General features: G+C 62.2%; 1 protein-coding gene across 6 annotated transcripts in view; it reads right to left on the bottom strand.

Annotated features, from left to right (window-relative positions):
* GRAMD4 (GRAM domain containing 4) overlaps window positions 1-19,807 on the bottom strand; it is a 75,149-nt gene that overhangs the window by 17,926 nt on the left and 37,416 nt on the right. For 5 of the 6 annotated variants that reach the window (XM_086711975.1, XM_086711978.1, XM_086711977.1 and 2 more), the window contains exons 3-4: window positions 18,221-18,341; window positions 2,331-2,451 (exon numbers count right to left, since the gene is read on the bottom strand). In XM_086711975.1, coding sequence (XP_086568101.1) covers window positions 2,331-2,451; window positions 18,221-18,341 — 242 coding nt within the window. The remainder of the gene's footprint in view (window positions 1-2,330; window positions 2,452-18,220; window positions 18,342-19,807) is intronic. The other variant, XM_086711979.1, reaches the window with a different exon arrangement.

Raw genomic sequence — 19,807 nt, forward strand, 5'->3', positions numbered from 1 at the left:
CAAACATTCCGGAACAACCTATGCTAATGCTCGATGATCGGCAAACAAGGCTGGAGTGGAATGTGCCTGAATTGCTTTTTGAAAATCCAATTTTCTGATCCGCAACCCATCCGAGGCCAGAGGGCACTGAGGCCCGGGAGGTTCCAAGTGTGATGCCAGGGCTGGGCGCCAGGCTCACTCTGCCCCCGACCCTCCCTGGGCTGGGGGGTCCATCTCACCCCACACACAGAGCAGCCCCCACCAAGGCTCAGTATGGCCTGGGGCCCAGCACAGGAATGGCCCGAGAGGAGAGCCCGAGGCCAGGGTCCCAGTCAAGGCCTGGCCACAGACGGGCACAAGGTGGGAGGGCAGTGTTTCTACATGGCTTTTGGACCCCGAACTGGAAAAGGCCTTTGCCTACTGATAAATAAGCTTTAACCAAGATGGTTTTTCAGAAATTCTCTTTAAAACCAAAACAGAGGTTTACATAAACCTAATCCCCAGGTTTCAATCCTACAGCTCATCTGCAGCTTGGGTGTGTGTGTGTGTGCGAGTGTGCGAGCGTGGGTGCGTGCAGGGGCCCCTCCACATGCTCACCCACCAGGGACGGCCCACGGCCACCCCCACACAGACATCAAGATGACGGTGCAAAAGGTCATCACTTGTGGGACACGCAGCTGGTTAAGCGTCCGACTCTTTGATTTCAGCTCAGGTCATGATCTCAAGGTTCGTGAGATCAAGCCCCATGCTGGGCTCTGCGCTGATAGCACAAAGCCTGCTTGGGGTTCTCTCTCTCCCTCCCTCTCTCTGACCCTCCCTAGCTCATGCTTTCTCTCTCTCAACATAAACAAATATTTAAAAAAGAGAGAGAGAAAGAAGTCATCTCTTATATGAAACCTGCTTCTCCCTGTACCTCCCCCTTCAGGCCTCAGTTTCCAGAAGGTTCCTAAACCCCACCCCCACATAAAGCAGGGGAGCAGCCCCCACGATGCACCCCAGAACCCTTAGCTTCCTGGGTCTTGGCCTGGATGCTCCTTAACTATAATCACCCAGCTGGCCCCCAAGCAGACCTGTGGGAGACTGGTCCCTCTGCGTCCTCAGAACTGGGAGGGGACTTTGGTGAAGGACTGGGGAGTGAGGCTGGGAGGGGGCTGGGAAACGGACAGAGCAGACACGTGGGCAAACACCACTCAAGGCCACCGGGGGGACTGCAGCCTCCAGCCAAGGGCTCCGGGCGAGGCTGGACCCAAACACGCATCTGCCCCAGACAGAAGTGCCTTCTGTCCGGGAGACGGCGCTGTGACGCGCCACGGAAGGCTGGCCGTGGCCGGCAGGCCGAGAAGGCACCCAGGGACAGGGCCAGTCCCTGGATCTCCCAGCATCCGTCCAGGTCATGTGACTCGCTGCACCTCTTTGCATAATTAAAACGTAATTGAATCTTTGCATGTCTACAGATTTCCACGTAAGAAAGTTCAGCATCAGGTAAAGTCCTCGCTGAGGCCCATGTGCCGATGTCTGGGACGGGGCCCTGGCCTTGCAGCCGGGACAGAATGCAAAGTAGGGTGAGACCCTCCCCTGACAAGCTCAAGGCCTCCCCACCCCCAGGAAGTCCCGAAGAACCCCGGAACAGCCACACTGACCTGCGGGGACAGGCAACACAGCCCGATTTCAACGCTGCCCCAAAGCACACACGAGTTGTCCTAAACGCCTGCAGAGCAGGGTAAAGACCCTTCCTCCAAAGACAGCCAGGTGCCCCCAGCTCCCAGGAGCTGACCACCAACAGGTAAGACCTGACAGGAAGCCAGCGTCCGGCCATCGCCTTCCCACGGACTAAACCCTGTGCACGGGGCACCTGGAGCCTGGGGGGGATCCTCGGAACCAGAGCTGGTGACGACACTCAGTAACAACAATGCACTCGCCCACCCCACGGAGGAACCAGCTCTTGGCGGGGATGTCCCAGCAGCGGCCTCGTCTGCCAGGCCACCAGCCTGCAGGGACAGGGAGAGCACGGATCTCCGAACGTGCAAACACCCCCCCGAATGACCCGCTTCTCGCTGGCAGCACCGTGAGGCAGGGGCCCAGCTCTCGCGGGCAGAGGTGGGGGTGCCGAGGGGGCCACGTGCCAGGGACAGCTCCACCCACAGCAGGGCCCACACCATCCCCCCCAGAAGCTGGGGCGTCACCTCCAGAACGGAGGGGCGCTGCCGGGATGAGGGTGACCCTCCACGGCGGGCGAACCCCGAGGTCGCTGCGTGCGGCAGGTGGCTCAGGAAGGGGTCCCGACCCCCGTGGCGGCTCAGGGGCATGGAGGCGCCCGCGGGGGCAGCGGGGGGCCTCGGCCCCCTCCTCACCTGGCCTTCAGCACCTCCTGGACCTTCTGTTCCAGCTCCATCCGCCGCTGCCGCTCCCGGTCCAGCTCCTGCCGAAGCATCTCCGAGTTGGTTTCTTCCCTCAGCTTGCGGAGCTCCTCCTCTGCAGGGAGACAGCTGCCAGGTGACCATCGCCCGGGTCCACCCTGCCCCTTGACGGCGCGGGCACCACGGGAGGGCTCGGACGCAGGGCTCGGCCCGCGGCTGCCGGGCCACGGCGGCTCTCCTGCTCCGCCACGGGGCGGGGGACACCGCAAGCGGGACTATTAACCGGGGCTCCTCTCACACGGTGGGGGCAGGAGCTGGCGCAAAGCAACGGCGAGGAGTCCGGTGCGGACCGGACGCGGGAAAGGCAGCTCGCCAAATCACTGCACCCACAGGATGCCCCAGCGGAAGGGATCCTGGGGACACCTGGCCACCCCACCGACATCGCCTGGACGCACACGTGCACTAGGTGTGGTCGGGAGGCCGCAGCCACAGCGCGGAGCCCCTACGATGGGCAGACAGGTGGCTCCCGCCCCCCGGGGTGCTGGGCCGGCGGGGAGCTCCTGCCATCAGCCAGGACCCGGAGGGGATGGACATCAGGGCCGCAGATCCCTTGGCTCGGGAACAGCCTTGCAAAGGCCCTGAGGCAGAAGCGGCCGACGGGCCGAGGGGAGGAGTCACAGATGAGATGGGGGGCCGGGCGCGCAGAGCCCTGGGAGCCAGAATGAGGACCTGACGTTTCCTGGCAGGGGTGGAAGCCGAAACCATGTACGTGTGGTTTTAACTAGAGTATGTGGTAAGCTGGGTAACGGTCCGCAAAGATGTCCCAACCTGATTCCTGGCACCTGGGACTATGTCCCTTCGTGGACAAAGCAGCCCTGCAGATGTGATACACGTGCGGACCTTGAGATGGGAAGTATCCCGGTTATCCCGGCAGACCCAAACTGCCATCATGTAAACTCCCAAGAGGCAGCAGGAGAGTCAGAGGTTAGAGAGAGGAGAGGCAGGTGCCAGGCCGCTGGCCTTGAGGGTAGCAGAAGGGGCCAGCAGCCAAGGACCGCCGGTTTCTCGAAGCCAGTGAAGTCGAGGAAACAGATTCTCCCCTAGGGCCTCCAGGGGAACACGGCCCTGCCAACGTGGGACCCTCGGTTTGGACTTCTGGCCGCCAGAATTATAAGAGAATAAGTACGCTATTTTAAGCCTCTCGGTGTGTGGAAATCTGGTGCAGCAGCGAGAGGAAACTCCCACGGAGTGGGGCATGCACGTGTGCATAGACCCTAAGCGCACGCACGCCTCACTGCGCGAGCACACGGCGGACACCCAGATCCAGACACGATACACTTTGGGCCACAGAGGCCCCCGCACCTGCCATCTGCCTCCGCCCCGCCCCCAGTGCCCAGGGGTGACCGCCAGCTAGCTTCTAGGCACAGGTGAGGGCTCCCCCTTCTGAGACTGTGTGTAACGAGGACGAGGTCTCAGCTCGGGCAGCCAGGACGAAATAGCACAGGCTGTGGGACCTGGACAACAGACAGATTCCTCAGGGCTCAGAGGCCGGCAGGCTGAGGCCAGGGTGCCCGCCGAGCCTGGGGGAGCCACCTTCTCACCACGTCTTCACGGCACGCAGAGAAAGGGCGCCAACCCATGCTGGGGGCTGGGGGCCCCACCCAGGTGACCTTGTCTAACCCTGACCACCTCCCAGGGGCCCCACCTCTAACCCACCCCCCCCCCCCCGCCCACCCTGAGGGCGAGGCCTTCAACACACGAATCTGGGGGGATGCAGACATTTGGTCCACAGCGGCTCATGGGCCCCGGCTGTCTCTGCCCCCCTCAGAGCGCCTCCCTCACCGGGTCCCCCACAAACACCTGGGGAGCGACAGCTGGCCGCGGGCAACTGGTTCAACTCTCGAGGGCTGTGCCGAGTCTCGTATCACAGCAAAATGCAAGAGTCCCCCTGAGAATCCTCGGCTCCTGCATTTCCCAGTCACGGTGGAGACAGCTCTCTCGTTTCTGAGCTGGACACGCGGTGGACCTGCTCTCGTCACAGTCCCACGATGGCACGGAGCTCGGCCATCTCCACTCTGCCCCCGGACACCAGCCCTCACTTCTCAAGGCTCTGCATCGTCTCCTAGAGGGGTCGCCACCCGCCGGAGACAGACGGACCACACAGGTGTGAGGGACAGAAGACCTGCCTCCTCGCGGGGCTGGGCTGGGCTCCCCGCATCCAAATAGGTCACAGCCACCTGATGAGACACCCCAACCGCCCTGCAGGGAGAGGCAGGTGCAACGGGGACGCGGCCACGGCAGCCCCCGACACGTGCCGTGGCCTGGCCACGAGCCCCCCCAGAGAACACGTCCCGAAGAGAGACGGCTCCCCACGCCGACGGTGCTGCCGAGGCCGAGACCCGGGAAGAGCCTCCTCCACAGGCATCTGCTGGGGGCCGATGATCCCACTTCCCCCTTTTAGTCAACAGTTAAAGTCACAAAACAAGTCTGCTGAGCTGGGGCCCGAGCAAGACGGAACAGAGCGGTGGGGAGGCCCGCGCTCGCGGTCACCCTGACAGACGGGTATCTCGCCGCTCTTCACGGAACCAGCGCGTGGCCTCGCGCACCAGGACACTTGTGACAGAGAAGTGAGCCACACAAAGGCCGGCCCTCTGGGGACCCGGACAGTGAGAACAGCCCGGTTCAGGGAGTGAGTCCGAGGGGTGGGCGGGCGTCGTGGGGCACGTGTGAGCGGGTGAGGGGGGTTGGCGCCGAGGAGAACTGAGCCCTGTGGACTCAGGAAAAGCCACGCTTGGCTCGAGTCCTGGAAAGGTCTTCCTGAGACGCAGGAACGCGACCGACTAATTCACCAAAATCGGAGGTGCGGCCTGGAGCCGGGGAAGAGCCAGGACCCCCCCGAGTCTGACCAGTGGCGGGAGTGCAGGCCTCCGCTGCCCCTCACTGCCAGTCATGGTGAGACCCTCACTGGCCTGGGGGAAGGGGGGGCCAGGGAGGGACCGGGGGAGACCCAGAGGCTTCCTTTCCTGTCCTGGCTGCCTCCCCAGACCTGGGGACACAGGGCTGAGCCCGAGCCCCCAAAATTCAGGCCAAGGTCAGCACGGCAGCCTGAGGCCCCAAGCGCAGACTGGCTTGCAGCAGGACAGTGCGTGACGGCAGGGCTCTGTGTCCAGACGGCACACGGGCAGGCCGAGAGGCCCAAGGTCAGAAGACCCTCCCGCCTCGAGGGTGCCTGGCCACACCTCCTGCCTGGGTTGTTCGCGGCTCGCCGGATTTCACGAAGAACACGGGTTTGCGAGAGCCGGGGTCCACCTGCTCGGTGAGCGTTTGCAGTGCGCCAGGCCCTCCCGTGCATCTAACCCCGCTGGGATCCGCCCGGCTCCGGGCAACTGCGCCCAGCACCCTCCAGCACCCGCCGGCCCCTCCGGGCCCCTCCTACTACTGAGGCCTGTTGGGAGAAGATCCCGCACAGAAAGAGGACACGCCAACGCTACAGGGAGCGGTCTCTCCCAGCTCCCACGCGGACCTCCTCAGTCCCGGGGTGAAGCAGGGTGGCCCCCACACAGCTAAGTCTCCCCAAAGACTGAGGCCTCTGGACCCGCTGAATCTGGATGCAGAACAGGCCCCATAAGGGGGGCCGTGCAGAGGGGAGAGGAGAGGGTGGTCCCTGCCCAGGTCCAGAGAGCCACTTCTGAGTCAGAGCCGGCAACGGGGGCCAGGCAGCAAGGGAAGGGGGCCAGGGAGGCAGGTGACAGGAGCACAGAGCCCCAGCTCCAGGGTTGCGGGAAGCCCAGCTGAGCCCCGCCCCCCCCCCCCCCCCGGCCCTGCCGAGGCAGCCGCATGTCCCCGCTCGCGGTAGCCAGCCAGGTTTATGGTTCCTAACTGGCCCCCTTACACCCTCCAATCCACCTCTAAACGGCACTCCTGCCGCCGTCCTGCCTAAAAGTCGGCAGGGGCTTGCGATAAAATCCAACCACTCAGCGAACCCCTCCAAAGCAATGCCCCCCACTCCGCCTCACCTGCTGTGTCTCACTGCTCTTCCCTCGGCTTTGCTCTCTGGGTCCAAGCCACAGGGATCTCCTTTCAGAGATTGGCCCACGGTCTGACCCTGCCCCAGGACCTTTGCACATGCTGGGGCCCCCTCCCTGCCACTCAGTCTCAAGGCACCATTTCCCCTCCCAGAGCAACCTCCCTGACCGCTCCCCACACATTCAACGTGGCATTTTGTCACTTCCCTCATGGGTTTGCTCTAACCGGAACATGGGCAACATGGGTTCTCCTCAGGGTGCTGGGAGGGGATTCCTCGAGGGGATGCAGGTCCACAGATAAAGGCTCAGCAAACGTGACCGCTAGAAACACACCACGTTTCTAAGTCTACACTCATGCGCAGGATCCCCTGGCTCGAGCCCACAGTCCCCGTCTGTCTACTGTCTGTGAAGGCCCAGGGCCCAGCCTGGCCCAAGGAGAAGCCAGGAAAGGCATGGTGAACGGACAGCAGGCGAGCAAGGACAGCCCAGCGAGCTCTCAGGCAGCACACCCAGCGGCGGGAGCAGACGTGTCAGCTGTAGAACGCACACACCGGGACTGGCCGGGAGCCCGACGGCGAGGACACCAGTGGTGGGGGAGGGGCCGCTGCCCTGGCACGAGGCCTCCGGCACCCGAGGGACATCCTCACCCTGCGCAGCGGACCCGCCAGCCCCCACGCGTCAGGCCTCAGCCTTCCCCAGCCCTGCACCGGGGCTCCCGGGGACCCACCCTGAGGGCTCAGGAGGACTGGGAGTCCCCACCTGTGGTTTCCGGGCACACACGGCACCGGCTGGGAGGTACTCGGGCGACCAGGGACCCACAGCTTAGCACGTTATCGGCCCGGGAGCTCCGGCCTCCACAGACTTGCACTCGGCCCCACACTAAGCCCAGCTGCCCAGAGAGACCACCTGCTCGCACACAACTTCCTCAGCAAACGCCCGCTGTGCGCGTATTATGCACCAGACTTCGTCAGAGGGAACACTGCCGTGATGAAGCAACCGCACCCCGGGCAGAGCAGGCATCAGGTGGCCCCTGTGAGCACATCTTCTGTGTATGCTGGCCCCAGGGGGCTGGCCTGGACACAGCTCCCCACTGGCCCTTGGGCCCCTCGGGAGGTGGGTCCCGACACAGGTAGGGCCCGGGGACGCTCTTCCAAGAGGGCGCCTGCACACCGGCAGTGGGAGAGCCCTGCCCTCCCATGTGCCTACACAGCACTGCCCAGCCTCCTCCCACGGCACTCGCTTCAGAGCAGTGTGGTCCTTCTGCGGCGGGCCTGGTCTAAGCAGGTGCCCGGTCAAGACTCACTGGATAAGCCAGTGGATGAACCTCAGGGTGAGCCTCCACGGGGTCCTGTCCACCATGTGCTTATGGGCAGACAGCCCTGGACAGGGGTGAGGGCACCTCTCCCCCAGGGGGAGTGGCCATTGGCCAAGTCAGGTACCCCGGGGGCCACCTCACAAGTGCCCAGATTGGGGTGTTCTCGAGCTTTCCCATCCCAACACCCACACGCACCCCCAATACCTCTGTGTATCTCAGCTCCGTCTGAAGGTCAAGGCAGCTGCGGACGCCTCCCCCATCCACAAGCAGTCAGCCCCTCCTGCATCATTGGCAGGAAACCACACTTTACTTAACGTGGCCACCCCCGAGCTCCCTTCCCCAGGAGGCCAACCTGCGGAAGCTCAACACGTGGCTGGGTTCCACCACGTGGCAACTGTGGGCCAAGCCTACGTGGACACGTGTGGACACCCAGATTCCGCCCCACGAGCCGCTGGTGCGCTGAGCAAAAAAAGACACACTCACCATCGCAGGTGGTTTCAGAGACACGGGGCAGCCAAGAGCCAGGTTCTCTTAACACCCTCGGGGGTTAAGCCCCCTCGGCTCGGCCCTGCCCTGCCCTGCCCAGGATGGAGACTTGGGACCTCAGCCCCGGACTGCCCCTCGGTCTCCTGGCCTCCCCGGGTCAGGTGGGCCCCCTGCGGAACAGAGACGAATGCACCCCCAGCCCTCACCACCGCGCCACCAAGCCCCCCGCCCCCCCCCCAGCCAGTGTGGGGCAGAGGCTCACAGATTCACACCCTCGGACGCAGCCAGGCAAATCTGCCGGTCCCCCTTCCCGGAAAAGAGACATCCACCTCTTCCAGCGCCTCCTCGCCTGGCGGCACAGAGATGTCTGGATAAATAAACCCAACTGGCATTTGGGGCCGTCTCCCTCCCGTTCTCTGAGAGAACAGCTCCCTGCAAGGCCACGCGGCTCTCTCCCCGAGCCTGAAATACCGACCAGACCCAGGGAGCCACCGGTGGGTGTTCCAGCTTGTCCCCCCAGCTGGTGACATATTTAGGTCAATCACAGTGCACGGGGCGCAGGACACAGCAGCACAACCCTACCCGCCCCCCGCCGCCCCCCCCCCCGCCCACGGCCATCGATTTCTCCCTCCTCCCTTCCCGCTGAGTGGCAACAGCTGAGCCGGTCTCACTCCACCCAGCCTCCCCTCAGGGCCGCCTCTGACCCCAACGCCCTCTGACCTCAGAGCCCAGACCACAGTCTTTCCAGCAGCGACCAGCCTTCCTTCTGCAGAGCCCGGGCCCCGGGCCTGGACACTCGGCTGCCAGAGCGCGAGGCTCCCGGGTCTCAGCACGGGACCACCTCACGTTGACTCCATCGTCCCATCTCCCCTGACCCTCTGTCTCCCTCTCACAGGAGTTGCTGTAATTAATCAGACTGGGCACACCGGGTAACCAGGATGGCCCCCCCTCTCGGATCCTTAACTCAGTTACAAGTCCCTTGGGATACGAAGGTGACACGGTGGCAGGTTCTGGTGATGAGGGCACAGACACTTTTGGGGGCCAGGATTCCGCCCCGCATTCCTTCCTGAGACAAGACTGTGTCCAAGGAGGCCCTACCGGGCCCCGGGAGGGAGGGACGGGTCCCTCCTTCCACCTGCCCCACGGGAATCCACAGGTCACAAAACACAGAACGGACCCCTTTCCTGGGTCAGATGGCCCTCAGGAGATGCAGGGGCCCCAGCAGCCCCCTCCTCCCACCCATCTCCTCCCCACCTCTCTCTGGGCCCCACCTGAAGCAGGATTGGAAAAGTGCCCCACCAGCCCTGACCACGAGAGCTCTGACTCTCTGAAGTCCCGTTGTGAGAAGTACCAGCACAGAGGACATCCAGTCGCCCACACTTCCACAAGCCCATGCCCTACCCGCGCCATTTTGGTGAAGCACGCCCTCAGGCTGTTTGGAGCCCCTCTCTGCCTCTTCGTGGGGGGCAGGCCGCACCCGGCCTGCCTCACGGGCCGTGGGAGCCACCCTTGCAGGGGACCAGATGCCCATCAGTCCACAGGCACCAGCGGCTAAGTTACAGGCGGGGTCCCCAGGAGCGGGAGCCACACCCTGGCACATCAGACCACCAAGTCAGGGCCCTGCGGGGCAGGAAAGGCGGCCTCGTTAGAGACCACCGGGCCCGCCAGGGTCACACAGTGAGGTCCCCAGCACAGTGATTCGCTCCCTTCCAAGGACTGGTGTGGCCACGGGGGTGCTGCAGCAGAATGCTGGGGGCAGCCGGAAGCCTGGGGGAGGCTGTGGGAGCCCAAATGCCTCCCTGAGGAGGGAGTCTGAATCCCCAGACCTTCTAGGACCTGGGGGTGCGCCTGGAAGACAGGAGTCTGCCCCAGAATTCGTGAATTCCCTCCCTGCACGGCTGTCCAAGGGGGCCCCCATGAGAGCGGCGGGCACATGGCATGATGCCACCCAGTCCCGTGACAGCCGTTGGGCAGCAGACTCAGGGCAGGGGGAGGCCCGGGGGCGTGGTGAGCCCTGAGGGACGCTCGGACTTTCTAAGCCTTGGCTCCCTCGTCCCAAATGCCCCCTTCTTGCAGCGGCAGGGTCCACACAAGCCAGGTCCCGCTCTAGTGGGGGCGTTCAGGGCCCCTTACAGAGACTGCTGACCGCTGCCTGCCAAGGGACAAGGCAAAATGAGCCACAGACGCGGAGCCCCGAAAACAGCAGGGTGTGGTAAGGCGCTCCGTGCAGGGCTCGCGCACAGAGTCCAGCAGGCGCCCCCCCCCCCCCCCACCCCGAGCCTGAGAGGCGGGCAGGGTCGGCAAGCTGACGGGGGACTCCGGGCACCTCCTCCACTGCCAGCCCACGGCCACCCGGACTCGGAGGGACAGAGAGAGGACGCCCTGGGCCATGCCCGCCACACACCCCGACAGCGTGGGCCACGGCCCAACCCAGCGCCCCAGCCTCCAGGGGAGTCACTGGGAGGAAGGAACCAGCTTCCAGGCTATTTTTAAACGTGTAAAAGTAGAACTCTCAAGCAGGAGTCCTCCTGGCACAGAATCCAACAGCCCCAGCCACAGCCAGAAATAAAAATCAAGTGATAATCCTTAAATAAAACTCCTTCCCACCGGCCGGGCCTGCAAACACAGAGACCTCTGGGAAAGCTGCTCCGGCTGGCCACGTGGGAGGCAGCACACCTGGGGGCCCCAGGCTCCGCCCCCACCCTTCCTCCTGCCCTGCAGCCTGCACCCTCCCCACCCACAGCCTGCCGGCCCAACTCGCCCGCTGGCCATCGCCTCGGACCTTTCTAGCAGGCAGAACCACGTGCTCCCCGCAGTGACCAGGTATCAGGCTCTAAGCCGAGGGCATGCCGCTACGTTTAATGACCAGCAAAAAAGCGCCCACGACAACTCCCTTCGCCCTCAGCTTCTCCCGGGGAAACACCGTTCGGGATGGGCAACTTCCGTCCGCACAATGTCTCCGACGTGGACTTCGCTTACTGTGGTGCCACCAACCTCCAAGAATCAGCGACCGTGCTGTCTGGCCCTCAGGGGGCGGCACCTGCCGTGCCGGGCTGCTTAGACACCGCAGGGTTAGGTCCCTCTGGGGAAAAACCAGCTGGGGTTTTGGGGGAACAAGCAGCGGGTTAACATTCTTTCCAAGTAAAATAATGAGAAATAGGATCTCATCCAGGGTTTTGACCCAGAACGGCTGCCTTTCAGGAACCGACAGCCCCTCAGCACAGACAACGTGGCTTCGTGGGGCCGCCCGAGGTCTGGGCTCTGGGGCCCTGGACCCAGAAACAGAAAATGTGTGTGTGCCCATCCCTGGTCCCTCTCCCTTTCCCACCAGCACTGAGTGCCCCGCAGCTGAGCCCACCATGCCCAGCCCTTCCCCACAGCAATGAGCTATTTTCTAAGCACCTGCACCCTGCACAGCTCTGGGGTGGGGGCCGCCGGGACTCCGCCCCCAACAAGGCAAGACCAGGTCCTGAGTCTCCGAGTGGGTGAGCTCACCAGGGAGCAAATGTGACACATATAAAACACATGCTAAAGGACCAAACACCAGACAGGGTGAGAGCAGGGAAGGGCGTATCTGGAGGACCTGAGCTGTGGTAAGTGCCCGCCGGGACCTGGGAGGATGTGCAGAAGCGTGCCCCGTGGAAGGAACAGTCTGTCTGTCCACTCATCCGTCCACCCGCCTACCCACAGACCCACACATCCATCCATCTATCCGCTCACCCACTCACTCACCCTCCAGCCATCTACCCATTCACCCACTCACCCACTCATCGGCCCGTCCATCCATCCACCCACCTACCCATTGACTCATCCATCCACTCACCCACCCACCCACTCACCTACCCACTGACTCATGCATCCATAGACTCGTCCGTTCAAATACGCACTGAGCACCCACAACCACTAGACCACGAGCCTAACCTATGGGGATATGTAGATAAGGCGCCGGCCACCTTCACTCTGTCACACGAGAATCCGGCTCAGTAGAGGAGACGCGACGTGAAGTTCCCCCATGGAGCTGGAAGAAAGTTGGGGCAAGCCCACGTCACAGGGCGGCCCGCTGGACCAGTGTGGCCTCGTCCCTGGGGGTCTCGGCAGGAGGGGACCAGCCAGGGGGCGGCAGAGGGCGGGGAAGGCAAGGTGCCGTCCCCACGCGGGAGCTCAGGCATGCCAGCGTAAGCGGGATCCCATCCTCCGGCCTCCTCACCGCCCAGGGAGCAGGTGAGGTGTTCAGTGGGTGAATGCGGGGCGTCAACGAGAAAGCTCCCAGAGCTCGCGTGGCTCCTGACGAAACACATCCCATGGAGCTCGGTTCTGTCCTCTTCCAAAGTGCCCGTCAGAGGACACTGCCAGACCCTGGACACAGAGCCGTCAAAATACCACACGGGCAGGCCCACTGGAGCTTGCTCCCTGACTTCGCCCCCCACCCAAGAGTCCCGTAGCCCTGGGTCCCACGGGGTGAGCCCAGCACCGGCAGGCTCCGGGGGTGGCTCCTCTGAAGTAGGAGCTGGGCAGGCGGGGCGCTCAGCCGGGCACTGAGACGGCCCTGCCTGGGGTGGGGTGAGCCGGGCTCTGTGCTCGTCGAGGAGTCGGGGCCCAACATCCCAACGGATAATGGAAGGGCAGATTCTCACCGGGAGTAGAAGGGATCCGGATCTGCCTTCCTCTTCGCTGAACAGCACCGATTTAACGGCAGGAGCAGAGTCAAACCAACCAACGAAACGCCGGACTCCCAGATGGACATCTGCGGGCCCACATCCACCACCACGTGGCCAACCCCACGCCGAGCCCTGCAGCCAGTAGGCCTGGAGTGGGGCCTCACCTCGTCTGGACAACTCCCGCCCCCCCTCCAAACCGTAAGCAGGCAGCAGGCAGCTCCCAAAGCCCCTGCTGGCAGAGGACTTTGTGGGTGAGAAAGCACTTGCCTGCCCTCAACCACCCAACTGGCTGCTCAGAAACTTCCCTTCCCTCCAGGGCCCTTCCTTGAAGTCTCGGCATCAGAGAGAGATGCTCCAGGCCACGGGAGTGAAACCCTCTCAGGCGGGAAACAGACAGCCACGCTGACCCGCGGTGGCTCAGAGCAGGAAGGGGCGCACCGGGTCTCAGAAGCAAAGGGCGTCCTCTGCCCAGCCACGCTCTGCATGAGCTAACTGCCGTCTGCCCATCTGCGTCCTCCGGGAACCCACATGCATCTGGCCCTGGGTGGGTGTCGGTGGCCCAGTGAGCACGGTCCCTATGCCGTGGGGGCTCAAGACCCCAGGGTGGGCCCCCCAGGGAGGATTCCACAGGCCTTTGCATCAACACAGAACCCGTGCACGGGTCAGGGAGGTTCAGGCTTCGCCTGGCAACCAGGAAGCCTCCAGACCCTGGAGGCCCCATGAGCATTTCCTCCAAGAGCCAAATTCCACCCCAAGTCCCTTTCGGAGAGAATCTCCTTTCCCAGGGCCCACACCCAGCAGGAGGTGGAGAAAGGCACAGAAACTGTGGACCACTTACTGTGTGCTTGTGCTTAAAAAGCAGTAACAACCGAAATGCATCTCGGGCTAAATGCAAATGCACGATGCTTTTAACTTACTTATGCACTTCTTTAACAAATTTAGGCTCCTGCCTCCAGTCACGAGCCGGGACGCATTTCCAACTCACAGTCTCCACCCTACGTCATTTTCTCTCAGGAACATTTGTACTGTTCAATATTTCATAACCAAGAAAGCCGCTGCACACTCGGGCTATTTCCTCCTCCCCACAAAAAACAATAGTCTGCTTTCTGGGAGAAAGTACTACAGATAATTGAATGGAGTTTCAACACCGGCCACTTAGGCATTTTGCAGAGGGGGAGCTGAGGCCGTGAACGGGTGAACGTCCGCAGCCGGCCGCGACCCGGCGGCCGACTCGAGGACTAGAAGCGTGGGTGCCGACCGCAGACCCAAGCTCCCCCGAGCCCACGTCAGCACCCCTCCTGCGGGGCCAGGGCACAGAAGCCGGTCCAGCAGCAACCCAAAGCACCCTGTGGGTCTCAAGGATGCTGTATATCCTCTCGTGCATGCTCTGCTCCCCCAGCTACTGAGTGGGAAGAAACAGCGGAGGAAGAGATGGGCTCTCCTGTGCAGATTCCAACCCGACCGAGTTTTTCTGCAATTAATTCCTCCACCCACACGACCCAGGACGTTGTGCCAGGTGCTCAACAGGGGCGGCCAAAGGACCACCTGAAACTATGAACCTGGTCAGAGGAAAGAAACTCGCCACCCAGGGCACAGGCGGTTAAACCCCGCCAAAGCCACACAGCAGGTGTAACGCGGGGCAGGGACGCTGTCTAGGTACCATTCTGGAGGGACCTCCGGGAGGCAATGGAAATGGGAGAAAGTGAGACCGGGATAACATTCATCTAAGGAGGAAGTTAAGAACGTACGTGTTTGTTTCTACAAAAGAGTCAGTAGAAGCATAAGCCGTAAAATCAAAAGACACTGGTTATCTATAGACGAAAAGAAGGAAGGGGGTGTGCACAGGAAGAGAAACCGATTTCTCTGAATATGCCTGGACTTTGCAACCATGCAAGCAATTTTAGACGACTGCAAAAATAAGTTTGGTTCTAACGAGAACTCTTTACGTGTCACGGGACAAAAGGACACAGCATCACACCTGTGACACTCTTCACCTGAATCTCATCCTGAGGGAACATCAGACAAACCCAAATTGAGGGACGTGCACTCTTCAAGAACACCAACACCAGGAAACACGAAGGCAGGCCGTAACCGCTCCAGGAGACGGACCGAAGAGATGGGACGCCTGAATGTAACGTGTGACCGGGGACCCTCTTCTGCTGAAAATTACAGGACAGCACACTGTGACAAACAGTGAGGCTGCAGTAAGGCCTTAGGTTAGACAATTGTGTGGAATGGACGTTAATTTCTGGAGGTCGGTAACGGTACTGGTTCGGCAGGTAAGAGAGTACCTGCTTTCAGGAAACACACACAGGAGAGCTCCAGAACATCACGTCTGCAGAGGACCACAGGCAGGTGGATGGGAAGAAGGACAGGTGGGTGCACGGATGGACAGATGGACGGATGGTTGGGAACGGGACAGACAGGCAGACAAGCACGGTAAAATGTTGAACCTTGGGGACAATCTGGCTGAAAGGACTACAGGGATTCTTTGTGTTATTCTCGTGACCTTCCTGCAAATCGGGAATCGGGTCAAAATAAAAAGTGAATGGAAAACAAGAGTCATCTCTAAAACTCTAAATCACTCACGAGAACTAGGATTGTCAGCCTGAGAGATCAGAGAACAGTCTGATGAGGTCGAGTAAAGACCCTGGGACGTGAGAACAGGGTCTCGATGGGGAAAAACCGCGCACCAGCACTCGCAGCAGCCAAACGCGGAGGCAACGCAGGCGCCTGTCAACAGATGGACACACAGACACAACGTGGTCCAGTCACACAGCCGAACGGCGCTCAGCCTTGCAAAGGAAGGGAGTGCTGCCACGTGCTGCCACACGGCCACACGGATGAACCTGAGGACATCACGCCCGACCCCAAAACACAAACACTGTAGGTTCCACTTGCATGAGGTCCCTGCAGAAGCCAAACCCCCAGAGACGGACGGAAGGACGCTGGCTGCCGGGGCTGGGGGAGGGGCACGGGGACTTGAGGTTTAATGGGCACAGGGTTTCAGTTTCACAAGCTGACCACACGGTGACGGCCGTGTGGCACCGCGAACGTGTCAACACCACGAGCGGTGCACGTCAAATGGTCACGATGGCAAATCTTGTGTTATGTATATTTCATCACAATTTTTTTTTAAAGGAAAAAAACGAAAACCCCAGGTATTGGATGTGAACTCGAATGATCTGTGTGAACTCAGGACGCCCTATCTCTGCCCACTGGAAACATCTAGAAACAGTGACAGCAGCGAATATGCCAGAAGGCTTATTTAGCTTCTAAACACCACTCTCGACCGAAAGGAATCAGGAGAAATGGCTAATTCCAGGACGGGGGCAAGAGATGATGAAGAGCCTGGAGCATCCGTCACACCAGAGAGCTCACGGAGGAGTGACTGACGTCGAAAGGACTCAGAAGCAAAACCGAAGCACCACCCAAGGCCCAGAGGTGGGTCTATCTGGGCACCGACGGGTAGCAGCGATTCAGACACGTCAGCTGTGTTTAAGGCCATGATCGCATGAGGACAGCAAAAAACCCACAAAAGCCCAACACCCTCGATGGTCACCTTTGGGAGATGCTCTAAGTAGGGAATCAGCTCATTATTCTGAAAACCAGACAATAAAGGAAAAAAGTTCAAGCATGTATCCTGCCTCTGCTTATATGAACCATCCCCGGGAGCAACCAAGTAGTTAGGTTTTCAGAACCACGTCGGTGAGTAAACGGAGGACGACTGGAGGGGTCGGGAATGACCATTCCGGAACGTCCAGGGCACGGCGGATGGAAGCCATGACAGCCAAGGGCGGAAACCACCTCAGGGAAGCCGCCACCGAGGGAGTCCTCCCAGAGAGCGCCCCGTGTTGAGTCCACGGGGACGCCCTGAGCAAGGTCCAGGGCGGAGGCCCCGCCAGAGCTGGCCTGGTTTCCTCCACGAAGAGCAGAGACGCAGACAACTGGCAACATAGGAGCCCGGAGAGACGCGCCAGCCACTCCACGCGAGGCCTGGGTGCCGTTCTCGGAGTTGCGGAAAAACCGGCAGACGGTCGGGGAAATCTGAGCTTATGACGGGGGTCTGACGACATGAAAAGATAACCTGATGCTTTCAGTTGTGAGTATCAGACTCACGGCTTTCGTTTTTAAAACACGACGAGCTGCCTGCCGAAAATACAGACGAAGGATGAGAGGCTGGCGGGAACCCGCCTGCCACGGCCGCCTCTCGCTGGAGCTGACGGTGAGCGCGCGAGATGCTCTACCTCTGTGTCTGTCTGAAATGTTCCTAGTTCAAAACGAGTGCCCACAGCTGCCACCCCACAGCTATCAAAACTGACGTGGATGCTTTCGCGACGTGAGCTACCCAAGAGTAAACCAGAAGCTCTTTTGGCAAAACACTGAGGCCGGACCCGAGGGCTCCCCACCACGGCTCAGACACCTGCTGTCACGTGCAGGCGAGGGCCCCCACGTGGCTGCAGAGCAGGGGCGCCCACGGCTAGAGCTCAGTGGACACTCAGTGTGTGGACCCCGAGGGAGAGGTGTCCGTGGGCCGGCAAGGGCACAGCCGCTGGGTCCGGAGCGCGGAAGGAGACAGGAAGGGAGGGGACCTGCCCGCGGACCCTTCCTCCTGGACCCGGTGGCTCCCGGCCAGGAGGCCGCGCCTTCCTCCCTGTATCGTCCCGGCAGCTGTAGCTGCCACCGCGGCATCAGCCGTGGAAGCTCCACGTGGCGCAGCGGGGTCACTCGCGTGGGCGCCGGGGCGAGTCTGCCTGCTTCCGACCCCTCGCCGGCGAGAGGGCTTCCCCGGGGAAGGTCACCCTCCCCAGCCCTGCGGTTCCCGTCTGCAGAGCAGGGAGACAGAGGGAGGCGGGACGTCCAATGAGATCGTGTGTGCGAGGACCCGGGAGACGCCTCCGCAGCAGTTTCTACCACTGCCACGCAAGAGGTCGCGGCTCGCGGCAGCGGGGAGGTGTGGTTAAGCTCGCCGATGGCCCAGATCCCGAGGCGTGCGGCCACCTGACAACGAAATCCTCGGGCTCCCCCTCCCTCCGCGATGCGACAGCAAACAGACCAGAGTGGACAGTCTCAGTCTCTTCGCCACGCTCTGACCCGTTCTGAGCTAAGTGCTGGAAATGATGCACCAGATTCCCTGAAAGCACCGGACTCTCCAGGGAGCCTTTTATCCCTTCCCGGCGGCGTCCCCCTCACCCCCGAGCAACGACGTCGCAGCTGCGCGGACAAGAGCTCGGGTCTTAGTGGAGCAGCAGAGGGAGCCTCAGGAAGCCCGTGCCCACGGGGCCAGGCCCGTCCCCACCACGACCGAGCCCAGGGACAGCGGTCACGGGGCTTCCCCAGCCCAAACAGCCTGTGCGCTTCTGCGGGACGGCATCCTCCCATCCCCCCACCGGTACTCACGTAAGAAGTGCTTTTCCAATAAGGCGATCTCCAGGTGACCTTTGATCTCATTTAATCGGTCAAACTCTGTCCGGTTAAAGTCCTGGACTCCTGCAGCCATGATGAGGGTCCCCGGACCAGCCTACGAGAGATACACCGAGACTCAGAGGAGCCGCCTCGAGACGTCCCGCGTGCACGTCAACTGGTTCTCCGAGGGGTACCCTGAGGACCCCTCATCTGCAAGGGCCAGGCCCACAGAGCCCCCGGGGAAGACAAGGAGGGCCTCTGCCACGAAGCGGGTATCCCTTCACCTCAGCTTCACCTGCCGGTGGAAGGGACATCTTCAGCTGCTGGTGGAGCCCAGGCGAGGTCAGCTTTTAGAAAGGATTAAAAAAAAAAAACCCCACGATGCTAAGCCTCTTGACGGCCACAGCACTCGGGCCGCAGAGGGAAGGAAACCACAGAAAACCAGGCCGGCCAGCGCGGCACCCTCCGGGGAGGCGGGTGAGCCCAGCCACGAGACCTGTCCCCCTCGCGCCCCAGAGCTGGAGTGACAGGACTCCGGGCCGGCGGGGTGGGCACGTCCACGCGCCAGGCTGCGTAAAATCTGCAAGAATGGCGGCTCCCGAGGCGAGCGAACTCCAGACCGGGGCCTGTCCCGTTCCACGGAGGGCTAATTAAAACCACGGCCTGACGTCCCCAGGGGTGCAGGGCAGGCTCCGGTTACAGATGACCGCGGCCCGCTGCCACTCGCCCAGGGGCCTGGCACGGTGGCTGCTCGCCTCCTGCTGACGGGAGGGGAAGGGGAGCAGGGCAGGCCAGCACAGCCAGGCCCCCCACCCACCGGGCACACAAGGAGCGCTCGGCTCACACACTGGACCCTTCCACGGTCGCCCCCACAGCTGCATCCTGACGCTGACCTGGCCACAAGCAGCAGCCGTGCGTACCCCGCGATGCGGCGGGGGAGGATCGGACTCTGGTCCCGGTCTCCGTGAGCCCCCTCCAGGCTGGGGGAGGGTGGAAGGGGACCCACAGCCCGGACAGGGCTCGACAGGCCTCGTGACCCCTCCTCCACAGACACAAGCCGCCTGCTCCAGGCCACACCCCAGCAAGGAGATGCTGACGGTGGGAGGCCAACGGGTCCCGTGGCTGCCCTGACACTTGACCTGTCGGGACTTTCTCGCTTCTGGGGCGTGAGTCGCCCTGCTGACCTGCACCCCCCACGGCCTGGCAGCAGTGGACACGGGCATTGGGGATACTTCCAGCTGCCCTACCAGGAGGAAGAAGGCGCATGCCTGACCCACTCACCCTGCAAACGAGCTTGTCCCTCCCCTGCCCGCCCCTCCCCCTCCCCCTCCCCCACCTCCATGACGGCCAAGGCAGCAGCCACGCAGCGGAGGGCAGAGGCTGGCCAGGAGAGGCGGCTCCGCACCGACGAACGCTCGACTCCATCCTATCCGCCAACTCCTCCCCAAAAGCGAGCGGGATGACCCCCAGTTTATGGGGCCATGTCTGAAATGCTGTGATGCGGGTCAGGCTCTAGGATGCTGGAGTCGAGGCCGTCCGGAACTTGCCCTTGTGCTTCCAGAATCCCTACAGGGCCCCCTC

This window comes from Puma concolor, chromosome B4 (assembly GCF_028749965.1).
Source record: "Puma concolor isolate L17-30 chromosome B4, mPumCon1.1.hap2, whole genome shotgun sequence".
Taxonomy (NCBI): domain Eukaryota; kingdom Metazoa; phylum Chordata; class Mammalia; order Carnivora; family Felidae; genus Puma; species Puma concolor.